The 27,155-nt window shown below is 52.2% G+C and overlaps 1 protein-coding gene and 1 long non-coding RNA gene across 4 annotated transcripts in view; one reads left to right on the top strand and one right to left on the bottom strand.

The window, feature by feature from the left end:
* LOC114238931 (uncharacterized) overlaps nt 1–15,825 on the bottom strand; it is a 164,632-nt gene extending 148,807 nt beyond the window's left edge. For 2 of the 3 annotated variants that reach the window (XR_009008390.1, XR_003624164.2), the window contains exon 1: nt 12,225–12,337. This is a non-coding gene — a long non-coding RNA (uncharacterized LOC114238931). Of the gene's footprint in view, nt 1–12,224; nt 12,338–15,776 lie in introns of those variants that run through there. The other variant, XR_009008391.1, reaches the window with a different exon arrangement.
* A 197-nt stretch (nt 15,826–16,022) lies between these two features.
* Nucleotides 16,023–27,155, top strand: part of WDR1 (WD repeat domain 1) — a 40,166-nt gene continuing 29,033 nt past the window's right edge. The window contains exons 1-3 of the mRNA XM_057546699.1: nt 16,023–16,221; nt 16,688–16,809; nt 26,735–26,825. Of these exons, the coding sequence (XP_057402682.1) occupies nt 16,206–16,221; nt 16,688–16,809; nt 26,735–26,825 (229 nt within the window). The 5' untranslated portion in view covers nt 16,023–16,205. The remainder of the gene's footprint in view (nt 16,222–16,687; nt 16,810–26,734; nt 26,826–27,155) is intronic.

A 27,155-nucleotide genomic window follows, 5' to 3' on the forward strand; every position in this document is an offset into this window, starting at 1 on the left:
TGACATGAAATAGAGAATAAGCAAGTTAATTAATAGATTAGAGGTTGCCAAGGGCTGGAGATGGGGGGAATGGGAATCATTGCTTAATAGTTGCAGAGTTTTTGTAGAGTGCTGAACAAGTTTTCAAATTACCTTAACAATATTGTACAACCATCACTAATGATTGTCACCGACTGCATACTGATTGTAATGATTGTATACTGTACGCTTAGGATAGTTCAAGTGGCAAATTTTATGTTGTAGGTATTTTATCACAAAAGATGTTTTGGGGGAGAAAACAGCTCACCTACTTCAGGATGAGATAGCTAAAAGCTCAGCTGTTATAGACAATGTTTCTATGCCCCCTAAAGTTCATATGTTGAATTCCTAACCCTCAGTGTGATGCCCCCCTAAAGTTCATCTGTTGAACTCCTAACCCTCAGTGTGATAGTATTTGGAGGTGGGGGGCTCTGAGAGTATTAGGCTTAGATGGGGTCACGAAGGTAGAGCCCCATGATGGGGCCAGTGCCCTTTTACTGCGAGGAAGAGACCAGAGTGAAGAATCAAAGAATCAAAAGGAAACTCCAAGTGTCCTTAACAGGTGAATAGAAACGAAGGGCGATACATGTATGACAGGTCTCTTTCAGCCATTAGAAAGGAGTAACGTTGACACATGTAACAAATGTGGATAAACCTAAAAGATTCTAAGTGAAGCAGACACAAGGACACGATGTGGCCTTATTCCACTTGTACCAGAGCGCCCTGAGGAGTTTCCCCAGCTGTGTGGCTCTTTCGTATGCCTTGAAGCCACACATCTCACCACGAGGACATAAACCCAGGAGCCCATGAGGAGGCAGCCAGGACCCAGACACCTAGAAAGTGCCAGCTGGTGACAATTCAGAAGGCATCTCCGTGTAAAACCGAGGGTAGCCATCAGCTAGAGCCATTGAAGTGTAACATGCTTCATCATCTGTAAGCTGCCCTCACTGGTCAACTCGCTTTGTTTACCAAAACGTGCATATCCTCCCAGCATCACGCAGTCTAAAGTCAGAAGACCCCTTCACCACCCCTATAGATAGTATCTGACATAGGATTCAAGATGTTAGTTTCCAAGTTGTTTTCCAAGAACTTGGAGTCAGCTGTTGTCTAGTTCCAGCCCCAGCAGTTAAGACTGGTTAGGAACATCGACCCTCCAAATGGGCATGTGCGAGTGTCCAAAGGATGGCCTTTTGACATCAAAGGGCCAAACACTCCCTCAGATCCTACTGCCATTTTCCAAACATGCATCCCATGAAGAAGCCTGTAGCTTAGCTGCACCTGCGCAGGACAATGATTACCTCACCTTTTCCTTATTTCCAATCACCATTCCCCACGCTCCCCAGGCCACCCTGCTTCTTTGTCCCATAAGTACCCTGAGCCTCTCCCCATTGGGGAGGTGGATTAGAGATTCATCCTGTCTCCTTGCTGGGCTTCCTCATGGACAAACTATTCCTCTGCCAAAAGTCTCTGCATCTCAGCATTTGGCTTGCAGGGCTTCGGGCTAAGGATCCCAGTTCGGTAACACCCGTGCATCAGGCCCGAGTCCACATTTGAAGACTCTTCCCCTTATTCTCAGTAACCCAGACGTCCTTCCCTCCACCTCCACTTAAAGGGGCAACATTTGGCGCAAAAATCACCTGGACATGCGAAAGCTGAGGGAACAGGACCCTTGAGAAACACGCCCCTTACAGACAGGAGGCAGGCGTTTCTGGCACCCAGGGGTCACAGGACAGCCCCCGTGGGGCCAGTGAGTCCTGTCCGACCAGGGACTTAGTGAAACCACCCCCCAGCTCCTCAGGCAGCAGCACGGGCTCAGTCCTGCCTGAACATCTCAGGTTAGGCTGCACCAAGCTTTTGGTGCGAGAGGAAGGAGCTAAGGAAAGCCTGCTTCCCTGTCCTTAGTGAGCTCACAAGAGAGACAGCAGATGAGGCCCAGTGTGATCCTGAAGCAACAGAACCTACGGAACAACTGAGCTGGATCACATAAGAGGCAACACCCAAGCACTCAACACCCCTGGGAGGCTCCAAGGAAACTTCATGCTGAGCACCAGAAACACCGCTGTTATCAGCACATCGCCCCTGCCTTCAGGGAGCTTCCAGTCTGGCAGAGACTATAGCTGAGAAGGTACAACTTTGACATCAGGTGACAAGCAGCAGCAAGTCCTGCAAGTTCACCATCATGGCATCCGAGCACAGTGGGGCACCGACTCCAGGGAGGGAGGGTCCCACTTCCACTGGGACCCCTACAGAAGCACTCCCCTGGATCCTGGCTGCAGTCCACACTGTCTGCCAGCCTCTCTCCCCATCACGGCTCCAGGACACCACCCTCAGCGCTCCTCCAGGTTTGCTCAGTACACAAATCCGGCAAAAGAAAGACGAAATAATTCTGAAAGACTAAAACTAAGATATATCATTAAATACCATGCAAATGGCAACTAAGAGGCAGAGGCGTTCAGTGACATTATCAGACTTCCAGATTATGGCCTTGACTCCTGTCACCAAGTTCCCTCTCCCAAGGGAGGCATTCTCTGCCTCCTGGTGTTTGTAGCCTTTTGTGGTGGGTAGCAGAAGCCAGACCTCCCACACACATCTGCCTCAGAAGCTCTCCCAGCACAGCGAACTTCTTCTCACACATCTCGCGGGAAGAGGCCAACCCAGCCTGGACCACGAGGAATGTCCATTTTGAGGCCCCCAACATCTGCACAGGGCAAAATTCCTAGGTTTAAAAAGAGATTCTTGGGCTTCCCTGGTGGTGCAGTGGTTGAGAATCTGCCTGCTAATGCAGGGGACGCGGGTTCGAGCCCTGGTCTGGGAGGATCCCACATGCTGCGGAGCAACTAGGCCCGTGAGCCACAACTACTGAGCCTGCGCGTCTGGAGCCTGTGCTCCGCAACAAGAGAGGCCACAACAGTGAGAGGCCCGCGCACCGCGATGAAGAGTGGCCCTCGCTCACCGCAACTAGAGAAAGCCCTCGCACAGCAACGAAGACCCAACACAGCCAAAAATAAGTGAATAAATAAATAATTTTTTTAAAAAAAGAGATTCTTCAGTTTAGGAAGTCCTTTGTCTTGCTCTGACCTCAAGCTCCAAGGTGCCTCTCACTCGTGAAGACACGTGTGGGAAAAACTCCAGGTCCACTGGAGCGACTGCCCCCCAAACCACCTGCCATAATCATCCCCAGCACCACCACCCTAAGCAGATACCCAAAGTCCCCCGTAAGTCTGGACTGCCATGCGCCAGGGCATCAGACTTTACCAAAAAACTCTTGAATTTCTTGTCCCTAATCTTTTTTCCTAGGCGGTCCAGGAAGCCCATTCGGACTGTAGCCTGTCCTGGGCCCCAGGGTGCAGCCATCAGAACTTTGCAGGCAGCAGGTGTGGCCGCCCTGCTTGGCGTGTTCAGAGGCTGAGCGGAGTGCCATTGGGGGTGCTGAGCGCCCAGCAGAGGACACAGCTCGTCCTCTTTCCAGGAGTCTGAACCGTGGACATTTTGTCCTGGGATAAGGTTCCCAAACATATGCACATGAGAAAATGAAGGGCTAGAGAGGCCATTCCTAGGTCTTCTCCCCCATTTCAGCCAGTTACCATGAAGTCAGCAGCATCCTACAATGTTCACCTACATCCCCTTCCCTCTGTTTAAGGGGAAACATGGCAATTCCATTACAGCCAAGGAAACTCAGCATCCGTTTATCGAATCTTCAATTACACCCACCCGCCATGCAAACCCCAGCACGGGCTCACAGCTCCCTCCCTGTGGTGTCCTTTCCCAGCTGTTAGCGCCACCTCCAGGGCCCCTGTGCCCACCTGCCTCAAAAGTCAGGACATTCTCTGCTTCTGCAAGGCGGTCAAGGTTTTAAAATCAGATTATGTTGCCTGGCAGTTCCAGACGTGTTTTCTGGGGGGGGGGCCTGTGAAGCTGTAGCTTGGTTTTAGCTCAGAGTTGTCATTCCCATAGGGAGGACTCGGCCCAGGGCCTACCTGGACCCTCAGATTCCAGGGTCCAGGATCTGGAGGAAGCCACTTGTAAAGGGACTTACTGGGAGGAGCAGCTGCCCATCTTAGCCAGTTGACCCAACTCTCCCAGGATTGGGTCTCTGATCCCCTACGTCGCACCATTGTCCAGATTCAGGCACTGCCAGTGGCAGGGACTGGGGGCCCACCTCATCTGAGGGAGGCCCCATGATGCGGGACCACAAGAGGTAAGCCAACCTCTGCAGCTTTACCCTCACAACGGAGGATTTTTAAACGGAGGCATTTGTTCTTATAGTTCTTTTGGATTTAACTTCATCTGAGCCCATCACAACCTGGTAGCATCCAGATCCCCACAGCCAGCCTCCTTTCTCACTATCTCAGCTACCCGTAATTTAGTGCGCGTGCAATTCAGTAGCCAACATCAAGTCATATTTGCAAAGAGGACACCAACAGACCAGCCAACAAGACATCTCATGATTCAACAGGAAAGTTGGAGCAGCATCTGCCAGTTTCCAGGCCAGCCTTGTGTCTGTCTCCGTAGCCCTCCCAGGCCATCTCCACCCAGAAGGGAGGGTTTTTCAGCAGCAGCACTAGAGCATTAACATGACAGATGGCCGGCAGAGAACTGACCAAGACACAGAAGTGCAACTTCAGCAAAGACCAGGATGAGGCAGTCCCATCGAGGCGCCACCAGCACAAGGTGCCGTCCCCACAGAAGTCAGGTTCCTGGCCACGAAGACTTCAGACCAATTCACATAGGACCCATCTTTATTTTCTATCTTAAACTCAATGTCTTCAGTATAACCCACTGAAGAATAGATGCTGTGACCTGAATGTTAGGATTCGTGGCCCACCTAGATGGGCCATGCCTGGGGTTGTGGAGGATCGACATTTCTGACCATTAAAATTTAATAGGATTTTCCTCATTGTCTTGCAAAAAAATCTCCATGCTGAATCAGACCAACTTATCTACAGCAAACAAGAGCGAAACATTAAACCACAGTGAGGTTTGTGCAGCGAGATTCACACTACCTGAAAGGCTGAAGGTACCTGCACATTGATTCCCTTTGCCCTCCATTGAGGCTTTGGACACATATGAAAGGAGAGGACTCATTATGTTTCGTGAGTGGATGAGGTTTTTCTCCAGTGTGAGCCGACTTTTCCCCAAAGGATGTAGCAAGATGGGAACCGACAGGGTTATTCTCCAAGGTGGATGATCACATGTGTCCTAGAGGATAATCATCCAAGGTGCTCCCACATTTACTGCGTTTGGAGAGTCACTCCCGTGGGACCACTAGCCCCACATTCCCTGTAGTCCTGGTGTTTTCTGGGGTGCGTTTTGGGACAAGTGCTCACTTAAGGCTGTTCACGTGGATGACTTTCAGGGAATTTCTCCAATGACAGTTACTCCATCTCCTATGGGATAAGAAACCACTGAATCCGAGTTACTGCATGAATTCGTAGGGTCTTTGTCCAAATAGGATTGAAACTGGAGCGGGAATCATATATCCAGACCAAGACTCCATCCCCCAGCTCAGGCATCTGTATGCTAACAAAAGATCCAGCGAGGCTCTGTTTTCCTTGAGTTCCACAGCCAGGTCCCCATAGCCTATTGGTTCTTATCACCAGCCTAGCAACCCCTGCATGACAGGCAGGGTCTGAAGAAGACTAGCACATGTAGGGTACAAACACCTGCTACTCTGAGATTGATAGTTTGCTTCAGCGGGGTCCTGAAACAACTGAGTCAGCTCCCCAGCTACTCAGGACAGGGGACAGTCAAATCCTGGGCCGGGGAGGCCAAGACTTAGGGGTGGAGCCTCTATGCTCCCGATCTGCTCATCTGTTCTGGCTCGCAGAGAGTAAGCTCTGAAAGTTAGCCAGCGATGCATCCCTGAGCAGGTTTTTCCGGATGAATTCTAAGCTCAGGGGTCTCTTTCACTAGGATCACCCTCTGGAGGGCTCTGTAGAGCTCACTATGCCACACTCCTTCCATCCCACACCATCTTAATAAGTCTGAGTTTTCCTACTGAGCACGGCCCCAGCAAGAGGGGGCCAACCAAAGGCATCACGGAGACTCATTCAGTACACGACAGCCAGCTGGGCTCCTTTCTGGGTCACAAGCTCTGGTGCTGTGTCCTCCTGTCACTACCTGCTTTCAAGCCTCTTTAGACCCCGACCAGGAAAATCTGCTCAAATCCTGAGCTCTGCTTAGACTGAGGTTGCAGACAAGCCTGCCTCAAGTGAGTCAGATTAAACTCCTTCTCTGTTTTAAACCCAGATGGAGCCTAGCACCTCAGGACACTAGTCGAGGCCACATTTGATACTCCAGCTGTTCTGAGTCCACACACTCATGCAGGTTAAAGCCAGTCACAGCCATAAGAGCTGCTAAACTCCAGCCAACACGGGCACAGAGTCGTCCTCCGGCATATGCAGCCCCCGGCTATGCCAACAGCCACACCAGGAAGCTCATTCTTACAGGCTGGCCTCCGGCTTCAACTGGATCATTAAAACAAGGCACTTGGTGAGAAGTTAATGCCATACCAGCCCAGAGTCTGAGTCAAGTTCTCCCCACAGAGCTTTACCACTACAAAAGGGGCTCATCTCTGTGTCATTAGTTCCCTCAGGGCACTGCCTTCTAGAAACCTCAAGGGCAAGGAGATGAAGGTTGGATTTGGGCACCAAAGCTCCACCCCACATAGAGGAAGCCCGGATTAGGTGAGTTTACAGGAGGAGAAGTGTACTGCAGGACTCAGTGCAGTCACAGATCCAGCACCAAGAAAGCTAGAGCCAGAAGCCAGGGCCTGGAAGACCGCGACAGGCACTCAGGCAGGAGTCTGGTGAGGTTTCCCTGCCAAAAAGCTTCAAAAGGTTTGCCTCAATTTGCATACTGTAACTCTTAAAGTGATGCTGTGTTCCAAAGCCATTTCCCCTAAGAGGTCTTCACAGGTCATATGAGGTAGGGAGCTGCCCTCCCTCATCTGAATTCAGACTCTTCCATTGGTTACAGACTACCTTCCTGTTATCTCCCCATGAGTAATCCAATCTAATTTGCAGGATAAAACCCTTGCCAGTGCAGTTTGTCTCCAACACCCGTAGCAGTCCTTACATAGCCTAGCAGAATCAGCCATTTAGCTGATTTATCTTGGGCACGCAGCACGGTGTCTGGAACATAGTAAAAACTTAATAGATGCATAGTCAGTGTTGATTTTGCCACACGTCTGGAGAGTAATTCTACAGTTTACAATGCACCGTTATCTACTATCTGCTCGAAGTCTCAAAATACTATTCTACCACTTATAGAAGTTGAATAGACAGTTGGCAAGGCAAGGCAGGCAAGAAGCTAGAAATATCCTGTGTCACAGTACGTCCGTGAGGCCGAGACTCGTTTGTACTCTCCATCCAATAAAGGATCATCTGAAACAGTCTAGCTTCCTGTCCACAGAGCCAGATTCAAGCTTGGGTACCTTGATTCCTTTGAGCTAACCTGGAATTGAACATAAACAAAACCAAACCTACCTAAACTGAGTTGTGTGCACAGCTGCTGATTATCAAGAATTGCTATCTCATTTAAATGTCTTACTTGCTGTCATGTTAGTGATCTAATTTGCCATGGGAATGAAAGTATTTTTACAGCCAAGATACCCACTCTCCCTTAGTCTGGAGCTCACTTATCGACACTGAAAGTCTTATGTGCTATCCCAGCACTATTAACTCAACCAATTCCCTTTACACTGAGCATAACTTAGCTCATCATCATTAACAAGTCAGCCATAGAAGGAATTGGTTGATTTGCTACCTAATCAGATGTAGCTTTATGGGAAATAATTTAGGGACTCTACATCCTCTAAGGTTAAAGACAGTTCTTTCTGTCCAGGTTGAGATGTTAGACAGCTGTGCCTTCTAAATTTAGATGTTTGTATCAAGTGGGGACAATGCAAGACAGAAGGTACACATTTTTTCTCAGAACCATGTCCCAGGGCCCACCTCAGGGCACTCAAGGAGAACTGGTTCTTCTAGCTGCCGGTAGTTATCATGACACAGCCAAAGACCACTGCCCAGCAATGCTCTTACCCTGAAAAGTCTTCATCTATTAGTGTTATGACCATGGACCCACACGTACATCTCCCCCACTTCCATAGCTGGGACTCTTCCATGGACCTGAGGAACTAAATCTTTCAACAGTCATGGGAGATTTAGCTGCATGACGTCATCTACTCCAGGAAAATTACGGTCCAATTGCAACTCTAAGAATGTCACTATATGTTTAACACGCAGTGTGTTTTAGAAGTTAGTTTTAAGCACTACCAAAAGATACCAGACTACCCCCAAGCTGTTCTACTCCTCACATGGCAGGGCCCCTGGAAGCCCAAGCTTACAACTGCAAAGCATGCTGTCAGATCATCTGCTTGGTGGCCTAGCTTTTAAGTGACTAGATCACCTACCACCCAATTGCCCAAGCCAGAAATTGGCCATCACTGGGCTCCTTTCCTCACCCTGAAACCCCATTGCCTTCACGTCTTTATCTACTCCCTGTCCCCATCACACACCCCACACACTGTAAGTTTCAATTAAGGTCACTTCTCTCAGAAGATATTCCAACACCTTAGGAAAGTGAGGAACCTCATGCCCCATGTCTCTGTAGCACCTCCAGCTACAGAGATGACACCCAAGATGCTATTCTTCCAAGTTATGTACTTCTAACAACTGTATCTGAGCAAGGTTATGCTTCTTCCCCATGAGGAGCTCAAGTTTTACAAAGGGATAGAAAGTATTCCAGGGCCTAGTGCACACTAGGTTTTCTATTTGTGTCTAACTTTTCAACGCCCATCATTAATGCAATGGATAGTTCAACTAACAAACATGATCCCATGAGTTGACACAGGCCAAAATTTTTTGGAAACATCCTTAAAGTATGTTTTCTTAATTCTACCCACAATCAAGGGTGATACTCAATATTTTGACACTAGATAGTGGAGTGGTTGAGGGGTGGGGAACCCAAGGGAGGGTTGAAATAAACTTCCTGTGAACCAATCCTGAACTATCTTGACACAGTAAACTGACATCCATCCAATGGCTGACTCCACACTTACTCTGCCTGGGATTAAGCACTTATAATTTCCAAGTTTTAGATGTTCACAGTGGTGTTCCTGGGAACATTTCTCTTGATTCTACCACTCCTGGAATTAAACGACCTCTTCCCGTTGGTTTCTAGGGGTGCAGTAATTGAGAATCACTTCAACACCCACAGCACACCAGGCAGACACCTGGTGCATGGCTGACTTGCAGAAGTCATGCTGCCTGACCTACACAGTCTCGACCCTGCAGGAGCAAGCCTCCCCAAGGACCCACGGTCATCCTCCCCCACGTGTCTAAAGCCTCCAACTGTGGCCAACACTGCAGTATCCTCCAGTCTTGGGAATTTCAAGGGGACACAGATGCGCCAACCTCCTGAGAAACGACAACTACAGCCCAAAGATTAACAGGGCTTCAATGGTACGGACATGCCAGAGGAGACTGCAAGCCTCTTGAAATTAAAACCAGATGCCAACCACTCCCAGATGTACATTAGTGGTGCTGCCTAATGCACTAACTTTGGAGATAAATAAGCTGAGACTCTGACACCAGCCTCACCCTCTGCAATCTCCCTTTGGATCTACCAACTTAAACTTTAAAGTTCATGTTGTCTGCATACAGAGGCCCTACTATCCAGTCCCAACAATGCCATCAGTAGAGACTGGAGCCCACCCAACCAGGGACAAGGAGCGTGGGCCTTCTCCAAGCCCAGACTCAAGCTGGGGGCATCGAGGCAGAGCTGTCTTGGGCCGCAGACACCACCCTCCCTCTGCCCTCGGAAGTGGAAGTACTTCATGGCCACGCCAGCCAGGCTGAGGAGTTCGGCCTCCTCACATCTTAGAGAGGCGGACTAGAGAAACGACCAATATATGTGAAGCGGGTTTGGAGACGGCCAGCAGTGATGCCCCAAGGAGTCAGAGGCACTGGCCTGGAGTAGGTGTTGGCAGAAGCCGGGATGAATTTCTAGAATGCTTCGGCAGTCCGAGATCCTCAGTTATTTGGGGCAGGGGTTGGAGCCACTTCTGCAGAATTGGGACTTGAAGACACCCTGCACTCAGTTATGGAGACTCAGAACTTTTCCACGCCTGCAGTGGCCAGGGAGAATGACCCAAGTGCTGACCAGACTAGAGTGCAAGGACACACCTGGGAAGCTTTCTGCAGAAAGCAAAGCCCCCTTGACCCAAGGCTCCATGTCATCATCAAGGGCACCAGCATGACTCTCAGACCAGACACTCCACAGTAACACAGGACGCCAAGAGATCCTGCAGCCAAGTGCCTGCTTCCTGGGTGCCACCCGGACAGAACAGTGCCCAGAGCCCAGCGTCACAACCGACCACACAGCCAGCCAGAGACTGTTGGGTCATCTTCTGGCATCAGGACTGAGAGGCAGAAGCACTTTGATTCTGAATATTTGCCCAAAAAGGGCAAACCTTTTCAAATGAAGGGTAATTGACGTCATCCTTGAACTTGCCTGAAAGAGCTACTGGATTCTACCATTTCCTGGAACACGATCGAGTAAGTTGCCTATTCAAGAACACAACTAAGGCTGACAAGTGTTGGTCTGTCCAGTTCAGCCCTTTCTCATGTGCTTAGGACAACAGCTTGGGCTCTGGAGAAGGCAGACCCAAGTTTGAATCCTGGTTGTGCCCCTTGCTTTTGAACTTGGGCCAAGTCATAATCTGACCCAAGAGCATGCAAAAAAACCCAGTACCTGACTCACAGAAAGTGAGTGCAAGGGCAGAAGTCTGTTGTTCCAGAAAGGGAACCAGGGAGGCTGGGGCGAGGACTGGACTCCGTCACCTGTCCTCAGGGCACTTCACCCACCATGCTGAGTCTCAGGCAGCAGCGGAAAGGCAAGTGGGGCTGTGTTAGTTGTATGACTCATGGGATTTCTTTGTGCAAAAAGCAAAGGGGAGCAGGGGAATGGAGTGACTGCTGCCCTGCGGGGAGGGGTGGGTGAAGTACTTAGGCCCAAGTCTCTGAAACCAGGTGTGCGGGGCTCCTCTCCCAGATCTTAGAAGGATCAGATAATGGAGGTTGTTGTCTATGAGGTGATGGCTTAAAGAAATGAGGATAGGTCAGTAACTTGAGTAAAGAGGATATATCCCCTGAACTATGTTTATTAAATCTAGGCCGAAGCTATGCAGTGCTACTAAGTTCTTAGAAGTACATCCACTGGACATAACCTCAAAGGGGAAAGTTTTTTATATGCAAGGTTCCATGGCTCGCAAGGAATTGCAAACTCTTACAGAACTTGTTAGAGGTGTTAGATACTCACCTGTTTGCAAAACCCAGAGCCCTGCCAGCCTGTGAAATACTGTTTCTTGTTTTCAACTGAGCAGCCCAAGGAGGGACCCAGTAACAAGCTCACACACAGGGTTGGAGGTAAGAATTCACTTCTTGTTCTTGCCTTGGAAGAACTTACAGAGGTTAACACTCATAAGTTTCTATAGGCGGGTCAGGGTTTTGCGTTATTAATCCTCTGACAAAGGTGTGGAGGACAAAAGCAGAGCTTTTGCTGTCATGGCCCTCAATAGTTCTCCCTTCTAGGAGGGCAGCCCCATGCTCCGTCCCAGGTTTCCAGGACACAAGGTGGGTACCATGTAGCTAAGTTTGCCCCGTGTGACTTCACCACCCCAGTTCATAGCTAATTGGACTATGGTTGTGAAACTGAAGACTAGAGCCATTAAACTGTAACTTGCTTGAATAAGTTGTAACTTGCCTTTACTCATCAAGCTTGCTGTAATTGTTCTTGCAAATCGCATCCCCTCCAAGCTTCACCTGAGCCTAGACTTATCAAGAGATTCCTTTAACCGCCACATACAGATAACACCTGACACATGGGTCAGTAATAGTGAAGAGTTGCCTAAGTGTTTTTCAGGAACTTGGAGCTAGTTCTGGCCCAGCTCAAACCAGTCAAGACCACTGACCATTCAACTGGGCCTGCGTGAGTGTCTGATGGATGACCTTTTGCTGTCACAGGGCCAAAACCACCCTCAGGTCGTGTTAACGTTGCCATTTTCTGAACACGAGACCCGTGAACCACGCAACTCAGATACAATGTGCAGAGCTGCGATTACCTCTTTTCCTGCCTCCAATCACCTTTCCCTGCGTCTCCATCCACCCTATACTCCTCACCCATAAGTATGCCAAGCCCCTCACCTTCAGGCAGCCAGATTTGAGGTTCGTTCTCCCGTCTTCTCTCACTTGGGGGCCTCCTGAATAAGCCTTTTCTCAGCTACAGACCTCAGCGTCTCAGCATTTGGCTTGCTGTACTCATCAGGCGAATGAAACTGGTTCAGCAACAGAGGGACCCTTGATCCAACCTGGGATCAATTATCGGGGAATTTGGAAGTAAGGGTCTGCTCGTGAAGCAGATTGAAGGTGATGGCAGTAAGACTGGCTTAAGGTAGGAGAGACAGAGGTGATCGCTTCCAGGGACACTTTCTAGAGATGCTTCTTGAGTGTGGCTTACCTGAGCTTGTTTACACGTTACAGAGAAGGACCCAGGAGAAAGTAAGATTCCTAGAGGAGCAGGGCTAGTAATGGGGAGGTTACCCTAGTGCACAGCATATCCTGACATCCCCTTCCAAGAGGCGGGCCAGTCCAGCCCTGAGCTCCTGGAGGGAGCAGTGCTCACCCGGGTTCCCTGTTCCTCATTCCAGCACTGGGCACAGAGCCCTCTTGCAGGGGCCCAGCGCACCCGAAAGGGAAGGAGATCCCTTTCCTCAGAGCCTGACGTGAGAACACGAGCGTTGAAAGTGAGCAAGCAGAAGTTCAGCACACCTGTCCAGGTGCTCCTTTGTTTCTCCCCAAAGCTCTCTATAGACTCCCTGTATAGACTCCCAATTTATGGAGGAGATAACACGGGCTGAGGGCAGATTCCCGGAGGGCCGCACATCCTGAGCCCTCGTTTTCACCACAAAGCAGTTGGCAGAACCAAAGGGGGCAAAGGTAAAAGCCTCTTCATACACACATCTAGAGCCAGACTAAGGGTTTCCTCCGAGTTACCCAGTTCAGGTAACTGCAACCAGTTTCCCCGAAGCCAGCCTAGGAGTTTTCCTGGAGAAAGACTTAAGAAGTTGCCCCAAAGTGCATGTTTTTAAGAGACACAGTTGACGTGCTCTGGAATTCAGTGCAAAGTCAGGTGATGAGTTTGGGGCTCATTCTCTGCAGGATGAGAATCAGCAGCTTCCTTTAGCTTGTCTGGTAGGGCCTTCACTAAATATTGGAAAAACATGGTCCCTGTTCTCATGGTGTTTACAGCGGGGGCGGGGGTAAGCAAACTGGATTAATCCAGCAGGCACAGCAACAAATGTTAAATGCTGCTTACATACAGTTTACGAATTCAGTTGAATGGACTCTGGCCTTAAACTGGGGTGTCAGGGAAGGCCCGGAAACAGGTGCAGTAGCCCCAAGGCAGGCGCTGTGCCAGTGGCAGAACTGAAAGACAAGGTGAAAGAGCAGCTTGAGAGCCAGGCTAGATCAGATTTGGTGAAGGATTGAATGTGAGGGTGAGAATGGGTGGGTGAGGTTTCTAACCAGCGCAGCTAGAGAGATGGGGTCACTGGTCACTGCAGGAAGGGACCTCCCAAAGGAGTCTGGTCTCATTCGCTTTGGTTTGGTCCTAGGCGGCTTCTCTGGGACATGCCCGAGGTGCCAGAAGGCAGTTTCAGAAGTGAGGGTCTCAAAAGTGGCTGGACTGACACAGCAGTGAGTCACTGGAATACAGTCGCTTCAGGGTCCCCACTGGAGGCCAAGGGCACATTGTTAGGTGGTTGTATTAAAGGCGTGGGTGAGGAGTAGGAGAAACCGAGGAGAGCTGGAAACACAGCTAGCCACAGCTCAAGTATCACTGAGCCCTTACAGCTGAAACCACCAGACCAGGATCACCCCAGAGAAGAGCACCCCACATCCCTCTTCCTTCCAACTGCCGCAACTCCCTGCCAAGTCACACTGTCTGCGACTTATGTTTTATAAAGGCCAGCATCCCCACCACACCCAAACTTTTCTCAAGCCCCCAGACCAACCTAATTTACTTGTAAGCTAAAAGAGCCATAGAGCCTAGCATCCTGCCAGGGGTTTGGAACTTAATTCTAAGTAAGTTTGCTTTATAGTCTCATTTTCATCTAGTCCAATGAGGCTTTACCCACACGCAGAAGGGCTTGAGGCTGAGGCCTCAGTTTTACTTTCAAGTCAGTCCTTGCATTACAATAGATGCCCTAGGGATGAACTTAAGTTATCACACCTGCTCTTAACCCAGTCCCAATAAGGGTAATAATTAAATCCTGGTTTCTCAGAATAATTAATTACAGCTCCCACCTGTAGAACACTTGTTTTTCATTTCTGCTTTAGAAATCTCACCCTCATGTACAAAGACACAACATTTCTAGGGTCCTTCAATTCACAAAACTACCTTCCCATCTACCCTGTGCCAGGGACACACTCCCAACAAGAATAGGGAACGGAGTATCAGGAATGCACTTGCAAGGGCTGGAAGGTTGCAGTTCAAAATAAGGTGGTCAGGGTAGGGGACTTTCACTGAAAAAAGTGACGCGAGCAGAGCATTTAAGTACTTTTCAGAGTAATTCCAGGTAGCGAACAGAGGTGAGGGGGGACCCCACAGGTACAAGAGCAAGACTGGGGCATTCCTGGGGTACCAAGGAAGCTGGCGTGCTGCAGAAAGCAAGCAAGGGGGAGCAGAGCTGAAGGCAAAGGAGAGTAAGATGGAGTCTCATGGAACCCAACACACAGGGCCCAGTAGGCCATGTTAATCCCTTTGGCTTTAACTTTTGAGATTCCAAGCGCCTACAAGTTTTAAGCTGAGGAACAGATTTGATCTTCAATTTTGAAACCAACAGGCTGCAGTCAGGAGAGCAGACTAAGGTGAAGGTCGGGGAGCAAAAGCCAAGAGACCAGATAGGAAACACCTGCGTTAACCCAGGTATGATTTCAGGGCTCTCCAGGCCTATTAAGTAGAGGGCGCAAAAAATGAACCTGGATGCAGTTTGAAAACAGAGCGAACAGGATTTTCCAGTGGATTAGAGAAAGTCAAGGATCACCCGAAATTTTCTAGTTTGGGCTTCAGGTCCTTTAACATATTCTCACATTCTCCCTCCTCCCCCCCCCCAATTCCGATGGAAAGACAGTAGCCCCCAGCCCCCGCTGAAAGGTGAGGTTCAAAGTATCAATAACACCTCAGAACCCTTGCTTCTCCCCTCGCAACGAGCCGCCGCCTCGATCTTACAAGGAAGCTCCCTTTCCCTTCTGCTGTCTTCATTAGAAAATAAGCCCTAGTTTTCTTCGAACCTACATCCCCTTTGCTCTATGGCTCCTAGCTTTCTAAAAGGAAGTCTTGAGAGAGCTCGGCCCTGCAAGGTACATCCCTAAAGTTCCTCCTGCCAGCTGCTTTTTTCGAGGAAGGGCGACTCCCAGTTAGTCTCGCTTTAAAAAGAAAGCAAGAAAAAGCACTCTCCTATGTTTGCAAAACCCAAGCTGGCGCCTCACAGCTTCTGGAAACACCAGGCGTCCACCCGGCCGGAAGGCTGGCGGCTCGGGAACGCCCGCTACGCAAACACAGGCAGGAAAAAGGCTTCCCCGGAGCGCTCCGCTGCTTTCAGCGCCCTCAAAACTTCAGCAGGAAGCAACCTCGAGTACCCCAACCTTCCGCCCACCCTTCCCCCAGCGACCCTAACCTTCGCAAGCCTCACCCACCAGTTCCCAAGAGCATTCTGACCCCCAGCGCGGCTGGCCCCGCCTTTTCACAGGGCCGCGAGTGACGTCACTTCCGGAGGCGGGGTGCCCTGGGCGGGGCCCGCGCGGGGGGAGGGGCGCGGCCAGGTCCGCGCAGGCTCGCCGGGGCCGCAGCCTCCGAGCTGAGCGCTTGACTATATATGGTCAAAGCTGGGGGCGAGCCGCGCGCGGGGCCGCGCTTCCGGGTTCGGCGCGTCCTCAGCGGCAGCGCGCAGGGAAGGGCGCGAGCCGGCCTCGGAGACCCGGTCTCGGACCGCCCCCTCCGCGCACCGCACGCCCGGCGCCGCCTTTCGGCCCCTGTCCCCGGCTCGGCCTCGGCCCCGTCTGATTCTCGGCGCGCGCGGCCCCGGAGGCTCTCGGCAAGCGCTGCGCGGTAACAAGTGGGCAAGGATGCCATACGAGATTAGTAAGTGCCGCGGCCCGGTGCCCCCGGGATGGGCTCCGGCCCTGCCTGGCCCCCTCGGCCATCGGCGGGGCGCGAGGAGCGGGCGGCCTGGAGGGGTCCCCGGGGCGCGGGGGAGGGGTGCGGGCGCAAGCCGGTGAGCGCCCCGCCGCCCTCGGGGGCGCCGGGCGGCGATCCCCGGCCGGGGGGATCCCCCAAAGTTGGCGATGCGGTCGGAGCCCCGCGGAGCCCCCGCATCCCTGAATGGCCTGGTGGGGAGCGCGAACCAGGAAGTCGCGCAGTCCCCTGCGCTCCTTCAAAGTGGCGACCGCCCCTCCGGGTGGAGGCAACAGGTGACCGGCTGAGACCGGCCCAGGGCCCCTCTCCTTTTCCCCCTCCCCTCCCCTCCCCTGCTCTCTGTCCTCAGCCCGGCGGGGGGCCGAGGCAGGGGCTGCCCCTCATGTGCCCTGCTGCGTTTGTGTCTCTGCAGAGAAGGTGTTCGCCAGCCTCCCCCAGGTGGAGAGGGGTGTCTCCAAAATCATCGGCGGCGACCCCAGGGGCAACAATTTTCTTTACACCAATGGAAAGTGCGTCATCCTAAGGAACATCGACGTGAGTACCTACCCCCTTCCCCCCACCAGGCGCTAGTTCCTTCCCTGAGCGCAGCTCTTGGGTTAATTCTTCCCCTTCCACCACCTCACCAGCCGCCCAGCGGCCTGGGGAGAGGACGCCACGCCCCCTCAGGCTTGGGAAGACAACTCGGAAGCCCAGGAAGACAGCTTCAAATTTATACAGGCCCAATTCTCTTTCTTCGTGGGGAAGCTGAGGCTCAGATTAGTTCAGTTCAAGAGAAGAAGGGCTCTGGGTTTGAGAGATCGGACCTTGACCTTGGGGTGATTGGTGACTTGGCCTCTCTGAGTCCCAGTTTTCTCGTCTGTAAAATGGAGATGATGAGATGAGGCTCCCCTCCACGTCCCCCGGCTGCCTGGGTCCCCTGAGTGAGACGCTACATCCCTCCAGCCCAGCATGCCTGGCAGACACCCAGCACTGGGTAAATGGCACTCGTGTTTAATCATTTCACATCCAGGGTCCCCCAGTGTGGCAGAGCCCGGACTCACAGCCAGGCCTCTGCATTTCAGCCTGATCTTCCACCTACAAATCTGAGCCCCAGTGCAAAATCAGGAACCAGTGTTTTCCCATGAAGCATCTGCATAGACATCCTGTACCCAGGCTGAGAATGCTTCTAGAGCCCACTCCTTGGGAAATCCTGGAAATTTTCCATTACTTCTCTGTAATTACTGAAATGACCCAGTCTGCCGGTCAGTCTCCCGGCTGCTAGGACGGCACGCTGAAATCTTTCTTCTGTCTGCCTCAGCTGAGTGGTGGGGTGGGGTATGGAAGCCAGAGGTACCAACATGACCATTTGGGGGTGGATGGGGGGTTTCTCCCGAGCTTGGGGTGGGGCCTTGTGCACAGTTTGTAGGTGGGTGATTTTGATTGGTGATGCCCCCAAGGGATGTCAACTTAAATTCACATGTGTTGTGCATGATTACCCTTGGGGGGTTGGAACTGTCGCTTTTGAGATGCCCGTGTTCTCAGGAACGTCAGGGCTGGCTGAGAGAATGAAGGGGCTCTGTGGGCCTTGCTTTCCTTGTCTGTGAGAGGAGAGGCCCCTGTGTGGAATGAGGTGCTTCTGGCTCCGCCCCCGTCTCTCTGGTCAAGCCAAGCAGTCTGCTGGGAGACAGAGCTCCATTTGGCAGTTTCTCCCCTGCCCAGGATGGCTGGGCACCTCACTGGAGGGGGGTGGGTGGGTGTGAATGTGCCTTGAAGGTGCTAACAGCTCCTTTTCTAGATACAGATTCCTAGAAAGTGGATCCTGCCTTGCTCAGAACTGGGGGAAACATCACCAAGGACTTAGATCATAAAGATCTGGAGGTCTCCAGAGGGGTCCTGAGATATTGAGAAAATAAAGTTGAGATGGCCCTTAGTAGATAGATACTCACTTGTAGTTTGTCAAATAAAATGGGCGAAAGCATTCTCAGGGATACAGTACAGTGGAATGAATGCTTGGGTTTGTCCCTAACAAGGCACACACACATCATGGCAGGCTGCACTCACTTCCAGATGGGAGACCTCACATGAAGACCTACTGTGTGTCTGGTACCATGAAAGGTTCTTAACCTTCAGTATCTCCTTTAAACCCCGCCCCCCCCCCTGCAGTAGACCCATTGCTCAGAACTGGGGTCAAGCTCAGCGAGGTGAAGGTAGCCAGTAACGGGAGCTGCTTCCAATGGAGAAGCTGTTTACAGCCACAGACAAGCACCCTCTTTGCAGGAGGCATTCCCTGACTTGTGGAACCCATTCTGCTTGTTCTTCTGAGCTTTTTATTCTTATCAGTACTCCAGAGTTTACCATTGTCTTTTGAGGGCGCATCTGCTTTCCTTTCCCATCTATTTGTAAGTTTCTGCAGGGCCAGGACAGCATTGGGATGCTGATGTGTTCCTTCCTCTGTGTTCTGGACATACATCAGGCATTTAGGCTTTTGTTCAATGGGGGGTGGACCGTTGGTACTTGAGTAAAGGTGGGTGCATTTTTAATTAGGGCAGAGTACCCCTGGGAAAAAGACAGGAATCTAATGAACATTCAGGAAATAGGAAGGAAGGTGATCTGGTTGGAATACAGGCTCAGAGTAGAGAAGAGACATGAAAGGGAGGAGGGGACCAGATCGTGGAATGTCCAACAGATGTCTGATTGGCAGCTCATACTTAATGTGCCCAAACCATATTTGGGTTTCCCATGTGTCTGTCCCCAGAACAGCGATGCCACTCCCCAGCTGGTCAGGCCCCAACCTTGGACTTCTTGGTTCCCCCGTCAATGCCATATTAAGTTCTTCAGCGAATCCTATTGACTCTACCTGCAAAGACTTCAGAATCTGACAGAACTACTCATCCAAGCTACCATGCTCTCTCGCCTGGATTGCAAAAACAAAAGGCCAACCTGGTCTTCCACCCTGACCCTCCTCTAGTCTGCTCTCAGCACCACAGCTGGGCCAGTTACGTTAAAATACGAGATCAAGTTGCTCCTTTGCTCTCCCCGACCCACCGAGGCTGATAGGGCCTTGCTGTCCAGCCTTGCACCTTTGATCTTACCTCACTGCTCACCTTCTCCCACTGGCTCCAGGCACCCCGGCTGCTGTGCTCTCCCTGGAGCACGCTCCATATGGGTCTCAGGACACGGGCATCGCTGTGCCCTTTGTCTGGCTATTCTTTCCTCAAATAGCTGCATGGCTCACTCCCTGTCTTGCTTTATGTTTCTGTTTAGATGTTGCCATGTGGCAGGGGCCCCTCCTAAATAGCACTCCCATCCTGGCCTTCTCTGCCCTTTGGTGCTAATGGTACACGGGGAGCCAGCGAGCAGCCACTCTAACCTGCTGTGTCCTGGCCTAGCACAGTACCTGGCATGTAGTAGGTGCTCTGTTAAGTCATTGGTTGATTGAAAGGCCTTGAAAGCCAGGCTGTGTCGTGGAGATAATAGGCAGCCACTAAAGGTTTTACTGCATGGAAGTAAGAAAGGCTTAGCCTGGTTCAGCCTGCTGGACCTAAATTGTGTGGCATCTACCTTTATTAACACCAAGCAGGTATCAGACCCTTGCTGACCTTCCACTCGGAGCCACGGCCGTCATTCACTTTGTTTCCTTAAAAGTTGTTTTGTGAACTCAGCATAACGGCACTTCTTAAGCTGGTAGAAAAGAGTGTTTCTTATCTATTTTCTTTCAACACATCCGATTGCCACACCTTGGAGAGGAAATTCTCCACAGTTAAAAGCATGCAGTGATGTGGCCATTCAGAAAGGAGTATTCCAGAAGGAGGGACCCTGATACGCTCTTAACTCTAGGCCCGCATCACCCCTGCCCACTGCCCGCTATGTAGTCTGGGAAGGTTCCTCCCAGTGGCTATGAAGGAGCCTCTTCATATTCTGAACTGCCCAGGATCACTTCCCTGTAAAACAGCTTTGGCAAGTGAGCCTCCCGGCAGAGGCCCCTCCACTGTCAGAAGCAGCCAGCAGATTTGCTACAAGGGCAAGTTTGGGGCTTGCATTTTAAAATATCCAGTCCCTAAATTCCAGGACTAATATATATATTATATATATATATATATATATATATATACACACACACACACATATATATGCGTATACATACACATTTGTGTGTGTGTGTATATATTTGGAAAAAATGATTTATATAAAGTTAAACTCCAGGGAGTGCAGTGTTTGTAGCAGTTTGACGTTGCTTTGCTTCCAGGCACAGGATCAGTGGGCTCATCTCTTTGGTCAGAGTATAAACCAGGTTGGGGGATGTTGAACTTGAGTGCTGAGTTTCACGCAGAATGATCTGCTGCCAATCGTGCGCAGAAGGGCCACTTGTGCGTCCCCTTCAGATGGGGGAGGGGTCTGTACGTGAAGGGACAGATGGCTGGAGAAGGACTGACCTCGTCCCTTCTGTCCCATTGCACGTGCCTCCGAGTCCCTGCCGCGTGCCCGGGATGGCCGCCGGCCCCACGGGGAGCGCAGACACCGAAGCCCTGCCTGAGCGGAGCTCGCTGCCTTGGGTGGGAGTGAAACGGGCCCCCGGGTGACAGGAGGAAGTGGCGTGTTTGCTTACCGCCTGGACAGAAAGTCAGCAGGCAGCACACGTGTGGGGTCCAGGGCAAGGAGAGCACTGAGGAAGCTGGGGGTCCGAGAAGGCCCCGGAGCCGAGTGGAGCCCATGCCTAGTTCCGGAGACAGCCCAGCAAAAGCCTGTCCTCAGGGAGCTTGCAGTCTCCCAGGGAAACCGACACTCAGACGGGACTGATGCTGAGAGGAGGAGACGTGCCTGGGGGCCCAGGAAGGGACCAGTCAGTGGAGAGGGGGTGGCGAGAGGGCCACGCACAGGTTGTGGAGTTTTGTGGCTGGAGCACTGGGGTGGGGGGGAGCGACAGGCAGGCAGGAGAGGGTGCGGGGCTCTGGTGCTGGGGGCCGGGCGGCTCTGAGACAGCCCGGCCCTGACCGGAGGCCACCAGGACCATGAAAAGTTTCAGCAGATAAGCAGTGCGGTCAAGTCAGTAGAGAACTGGTTCTGTATCTGAGATGTGAGGCGGGAGGGAGGCCGATTAGGAAGCTGCTCAAAGATGAAGGCATCATCAGCTGGTTCATCCAATCCCCGATCCTCGGTCTTGGTGTTGCCCACACACATTCCATCTTGCCGAGCCCTGCCCGCAGCCACAGTGCCCAAGGTTAGATCAGTGGTTCTCAGTGAAACGGTTCTGCCCCCGCTCCCACCCTGCTGAGGGATGCTTGGCAATGTCTGAAGACATTTTTGTGCTACTGGTATCTAGTGGGTAGAGGCCGGGGTGTTGCCAAACATCCCACAATGCACAGGGCTGTCCTGCAGCCCAAAGTGTCAACAAGGGTGATTGAAGAACCCCAGTAGGTAACATTCTAAGTGTAACATTCACGCTTCTAAAGAAGTGTGTCCTGAGTGCTTTGGGAACAAGAGGGAAGGACCAGCTGTGCCACAGAGCCGCAGCGAAGGCTTCTGGAGAAAGGGCACTTTTGAGTTGGGTTTGGAGGGTGAGTAAGAGTTCTCCAGGAAGGGCATTGAGACAGCAGAGATGGGGGGAGTCTAGACAGGGAATACAAGTGCATGGAGGTTGGAAGAAGTGGTGAATCAGACCTGGGCCCTGCCCTCTGTGGGAAGCTTTGTGGGTATAAGAATGACATGTAGTCCAAGGTAGAAAGTAATAAAGGCAGTGGGGAGGGAGGTTAGGGAAGGTAGTGTGGGCTTTCTGGGCTGGGAGAAATATTTCCAGCTTGGAGCATCAGAGAAGGCTTCTTGGAGGAGGTAACCTTTGCCTGAGGTTAAAAGATAATTAGGAGAAGGTTATCTGGGACCGGGAAGTAGGGAAGATATTCCAGACTGAGGCAGATAAAGGGAAGAGTGTCACAGCTAGCGATCTGATAGAGGAGGGAGGAGGGCGGAATGGGAAATGGACTTTGGACCGTTAGGTCCAAATGTATGGCTGCGTTCCTCTGGGTGAGAGGGAGCCCTGAAGGTTGAGCAGGGCAGGCCGATCGCCGTGTGCATGAAGTCACGGGTTCACTGCTGGACCCTGGGCCAGCCCAGAGGAGGTGAAGGTGTGGAGGAGTGAATGTACAGTACTTGGTGTGTTCTCACCACCCTCTGAGGCACTGTGATCATGCTGAGCCTCTGGGTTCGGACCTGCAGGTCTGGAAGCGCAGAGGTCTGTGGAGCTGCCTGGCAGCCGGGTCGCTCTGTAGTCACTCGAGTTGAGCCCTCGTCGCCGGTGAGCAGAGGGCCCTGCAAGCCGTGTTTGCCGCACAGGTCCCACTACCAGCGCCTGCTTTTAGGAACTGGGTGTGTTTAGAAAGCCAGTGCTCTGGAAACTTAATCCTCCTGAAGGTCGTGCTCACTTTGCCTGGTTTGGAGGAGGCCTGGGTCCTTCTCTGGAGGCCGCCAGGGACCGTCAGCTGCTCTAGAAGAGCGCGGAGGCCTCTGCAGTGCTGTGTCCCGCAGCTTCAGTGGTCGGGCGGCCTTCCCGATCCCTGACATGTCCACTGGGTTCACAGGCGGCCAGGTGTGCCGTGGCAAGCCGCCATGCCCTGTGGCCGGAGCCACCCCTTAACCTTACCTGTAAAGTGTGGTGGTGACCTCTGACCTCAGCACCTGAGCCTCAGGACAAAGGAATGTGAGAGAGCCTTGAGGGGCTCTTTTAGTGATTTCCCCCCCTGTGTTGTGGAAAGGTGTCTAGGGAGATTGCTTAGCTTGCTGCTGGGCGGGGGCTCCGCGCACAGGTGGGAGGTGGGAACAGCCTCCTCCTCCAAGGCACCTGCACCGCTGGGCCCTGAACCAGCCCTCTGCAATGATGCGATCAGAGTTGCGACATAGAGCCTGGCAGATCAATGGAAGGCAGAGGGGTCAGTTGGAACGACATTGTCACGATATTGTCCCGGTCCCAGGAGGGGCAGGAAGAACTGGATGGCATCTGGCTGGGGTGGAAAGACAGGTGCGGTTGAGAGCTGCTGCAGAAGATGGGACGGGGCTGGGGCAGGCCTGCGGGGTGGGGTCACAGGTGGGGGGCAGGGCAGGGACAGTCCCAGGGTAGAGGGTGAGGGGCAGGGCTGGGGTGAGCCTAGGGTCTCGGTGAGATGACAGGAGGTTTTCACGGGCTCTGCGTGCCTCCGCCCACATCTGCTAGGCACCCACGGGCCTCAAATGCCAGGGCTTCCTCCTGGTTTCTGCCTGAAGTCCCTTGTCCCCTGATGGGGGCAGGGCAGGAGGGAAGTCCCAGGGGAGGGGCACCCCAGCCTCGCACCCTCTGGCAGGGCAGAAAACCCAGCCCCGCTCTGAAGGTCTCCCTGTGGCTCCTGGAGTTGGCTTCCTCCCCTTCCTGTCTCATTCCCCGTTCCCGAGTGCTTCCCCAGATAAACTGCACACCCCAAATCCTGTTCTCCCTGGAGACCGCGGAGGGGGGAGAGGAAGAACTGCTGCCCGCTCTGAGGGTCTGGGTCCTGACCCTGCTGGTCTGCGATGAGCCTGGCCTGCAGTGGACACGTTGGGCACAGGGAGGCATCATCTTTGGCTCAAGTAGCCGGCCTCCCTGTGTGCGGAGCAGCAGGGAGGGGTTGCTGCTGATCGGATGTATTATGTTCTTTACGTTCAGCCTGGAGAACTTGGCCCAGTTGTATTGGGAATACAGACGAGGTGCTGTCTCATCCAGCCCAGAGCCTGCTAGGAGGCCGAGCCTGCTAGGGAGGACCCTGGGGTTTCACTCACCCTGACCATTTAGGGGGAGGATTTTTAGGGGCAGAACTTCCTCCCAAAGCGGCTGCTCACACATCTTCCACCAGCCACCCACTCACCCTCTAAGGGCAGTGCCAGGCTGTACATCCAGCGTGGGCATTGCCCTCGGAGGGATGGCTTTCCCATCCGTAGTGCCCACGTGTGGGTGTGAGAGTCCTCGGTCAGCCTCGAAATGGACGACTGAACAAGAGCCTTTGTGGCGGCCTGGCCACAGACCGCTTTTGCCAGCTTCTCTGTGAGGGAAGTTGTCTCTGTTAGAATGTTCGGGTACAAAGAACTAACCTGGGCAGGGACAGGTTGGGTTAGACGGGCGTTTAATGGATCCTGGGGGCCATCATTTTATTGAGGTGTAATTTAGGTACAATAAAATCCATCCGTTTTAAGTGCACAACTTGAGTTTTGACAAATTGGTACTGTCCCATCACCACCGCCATGATCATGATACAGAACGTTCCAGTTACTCCCAAAAGCACCCTCTTGCCCCTCGCACTCTGTCAGCCTCTCCATCCTCCCCCCAGGCTCTGGCAGCCCCTACCTGCTTCCTGTCACAGTGGGCTTGCCTTTCCTAGACTTTGATCAGAAAGGAACCATGCAGTGTGTTCTCTTTTGCGTCTGGCTTTGTCACTTTCGTAGGCTTTCGAGGCTCCTTCCTGTGGTTGAGGGGATTTAGCAGTTTGTTGCTGTCTGTTGACCGAGTCGTATTCCGCTGGATGAACGGTGCGGTTTGCTTCTCCAGGCACCTGTGGGTGGATGTTTGGGTTGTTTCCACTTGGGGGCTGTCACGAACCTTCAGCCATGTGTGTCTTTTTGTGGACATGCACTTTTCTCTTGGACAAATACCTAGGAGTGCGATTGCTGCGTTTTTGTATAAGTGTATGTTTATAAATAATACGCTGAACTATTTTTTGGCTGTATTATTTTCCATTCCCACCAGCAATATATAAGCATTCCAGACTGTACCCCACCCATCCTTGCCAACATTGGTGACATCAGTCTTAATTTATTGACTTTAGTGAGTATGTCATGGTTTCTCATTGTAGTTCTGATTTGCATTTCCCAAAAGGCTGACGACATTGAGCGCTTTTTCATGTGCCTGTTTGCCATTCAGGATATCTTTGGATGCCTGATATATTTCTAATTTCATTAAACAAATGTTTATTCTGCAATGGATTAATTTATGAACCACATACATACTATATCTTACGATGCTAAGTGTTAAGTCCTAGGGGGAAAAGGACTATGTAAACTTTTTTCCCCCCAAAAAACACTTATTGAGCATCTGTTATTTGCCAGCTGCTGTGATGGCTAAAGAGATAAATGCACATGAAGCAGGTCAAAGAAAAGCTGGAGGAGAGGGGCAAGAAGGCCAGGGACTGGTATGTGTCATAACTGCCTTGGGGACGTGTGAACTGCTTTGGAAGCACAGGAGAGAGAAGCACAGGAGGCTTCGCGCAGATTTCTCCTCACTTAGGCCTGATAAGTGGGTGTTAGCAGGCAGGGAGTGGTGTTGCTGGCGAGGGCACGGCATTTACGGAGACAGGGGGCTTACAGGAAAGGCAGGAGTGTGGTTGCCGGGGCTAGAACTTAGGGGGCGCTTCTCCGGGCTTACTCTGGTGGGATGGGGGGGATCCCGTGGCCGGGAGGCTGAGAAGAGTCCAGGCCTCTGACCTTGTCGAGGGGCATAAGGAGGGCGGGAGCGGGGAGACAGCGTGGTAGTCGTAAGAGGTGGTGTCAGCTGGGGGTCAGGTTAGGTGTACCTGCAGCAGCCTCCCTGGGACCCGATGTGTCCACAGCCTGTGGGAAGCTGCCTCTTTCCCACGGGCATTTGGCTCGCGGAAAGCTGTCAACGGGTATCAGGGATTAGATGGCTCCGTCTTTCTTCCCTCCTGGGAGAAGGCTCGGCTGTGCAGACAGATGGAGAGCATCTCAGCATGTGCTCCAGGTTTGCTGAGAACCCTTGGTTGTGTGTGCAGGGGTGGAGGGAGTGCCTGATCTACTTAGAGTAAATTCTATGTTGAAACCAAACTGCTGAGTAGCAGAGATGCTCCTGGTCCCAGATGCTGGCCCTGTTCTTGCTGCAGAGTCCAGCCAGCCTTGGATTTGTGCCACAGAAGGCAGTTTCCCAAACGAGGGATTTGGACGAGGAGAGGCTCCTGGCGGCCTGCCCCTCTGTTGCCGCACCTCCAGGCCAAAGGCTCTGGTTCGGGTCAGACACTGCCTGGAAGCCTGTGATAGAGTTGGTTCTGAACAGGGGAGACCCGCTTTGGGGGAACTGGACTCAGAGAATGCAGCAGCAGCCGGCAGCTCCCCAAAGTGGGAGAAAATGAGAGTCATAGTTTTTTTCTAATTTTTTCTAAGTTTCTAACGAAACTTGTATTTCCTGTGTATATTTCACAAATACATATTTGCTTGTACTCTGGCAAGTAAGGAAAAGCAGACAAAGGAAAGAAAATCACCTCGAATTTTATACAAGAGTTAAAAACTACCTAGAATTCTATCACCCAGGCAGGTAAGTATACCTCTGGGATTTTTTTATGGAGGTTTTGTGTGTGTGTGTGAGGGCGGGGTGTGTATGTCATTTTCCCACCCAAATCCATTAATCCGGAGAGCGAGAGCGGAAAGCAGTTTGCCTGCTTCTTGGTTCCCTGTGTTCATTCCGGTCTCCTCCCTGCAGAACCCGGCCATTGCTGACATCTACACGGAGCACGCCCATCAGGTGGTGGTGGCCAAGTACGCGCCCAGCGGATTCTACATCGCCTCTGGAGGTACTTGTCTGTCCTCACGCATGGCTCCTTGGTCCATGTGGTGTGCCCCCCCACCGCCGCCCCAGTCCTGGGGCCAAGCTGGGCGCCTGGCTTGGGAGGGTGGTGGGTGGAGGAGGCAGGGAGGAAGAGGGAAGACCCTCAAGGAGCGTGGGGATGGCAGGTGGGGTGAACGTGATGAGTTTCAGTTGGGGCTGACAAGGAAAGTGTAAGCCAGCAAAAAGCCCCTTTCCAGAACTCTAGCTGGCCGTGTTCCGGCTGGTTCCAACTCGGAGGTCAGGGGAGATGCTCATGTGAGGTTGGCTGGAGGCCTCTGCGGGCAGCTGTACCGTG

The sequence above is a fragment of the Balaenoptera acutorostrata genome, chromosome 5 (genome assembly GCF_949987535.1).
Source record: "Balaenoptera acutorostrata chromosome 5, mBalAcu1.1, whole genome shotgun sequence".
NCBI lineage: Eukaryota > Metazoa > Chordata > Mammalia > Artiodactyla > Balaenopteridae > Balaenoptera > Balaenoptera acutorostrata.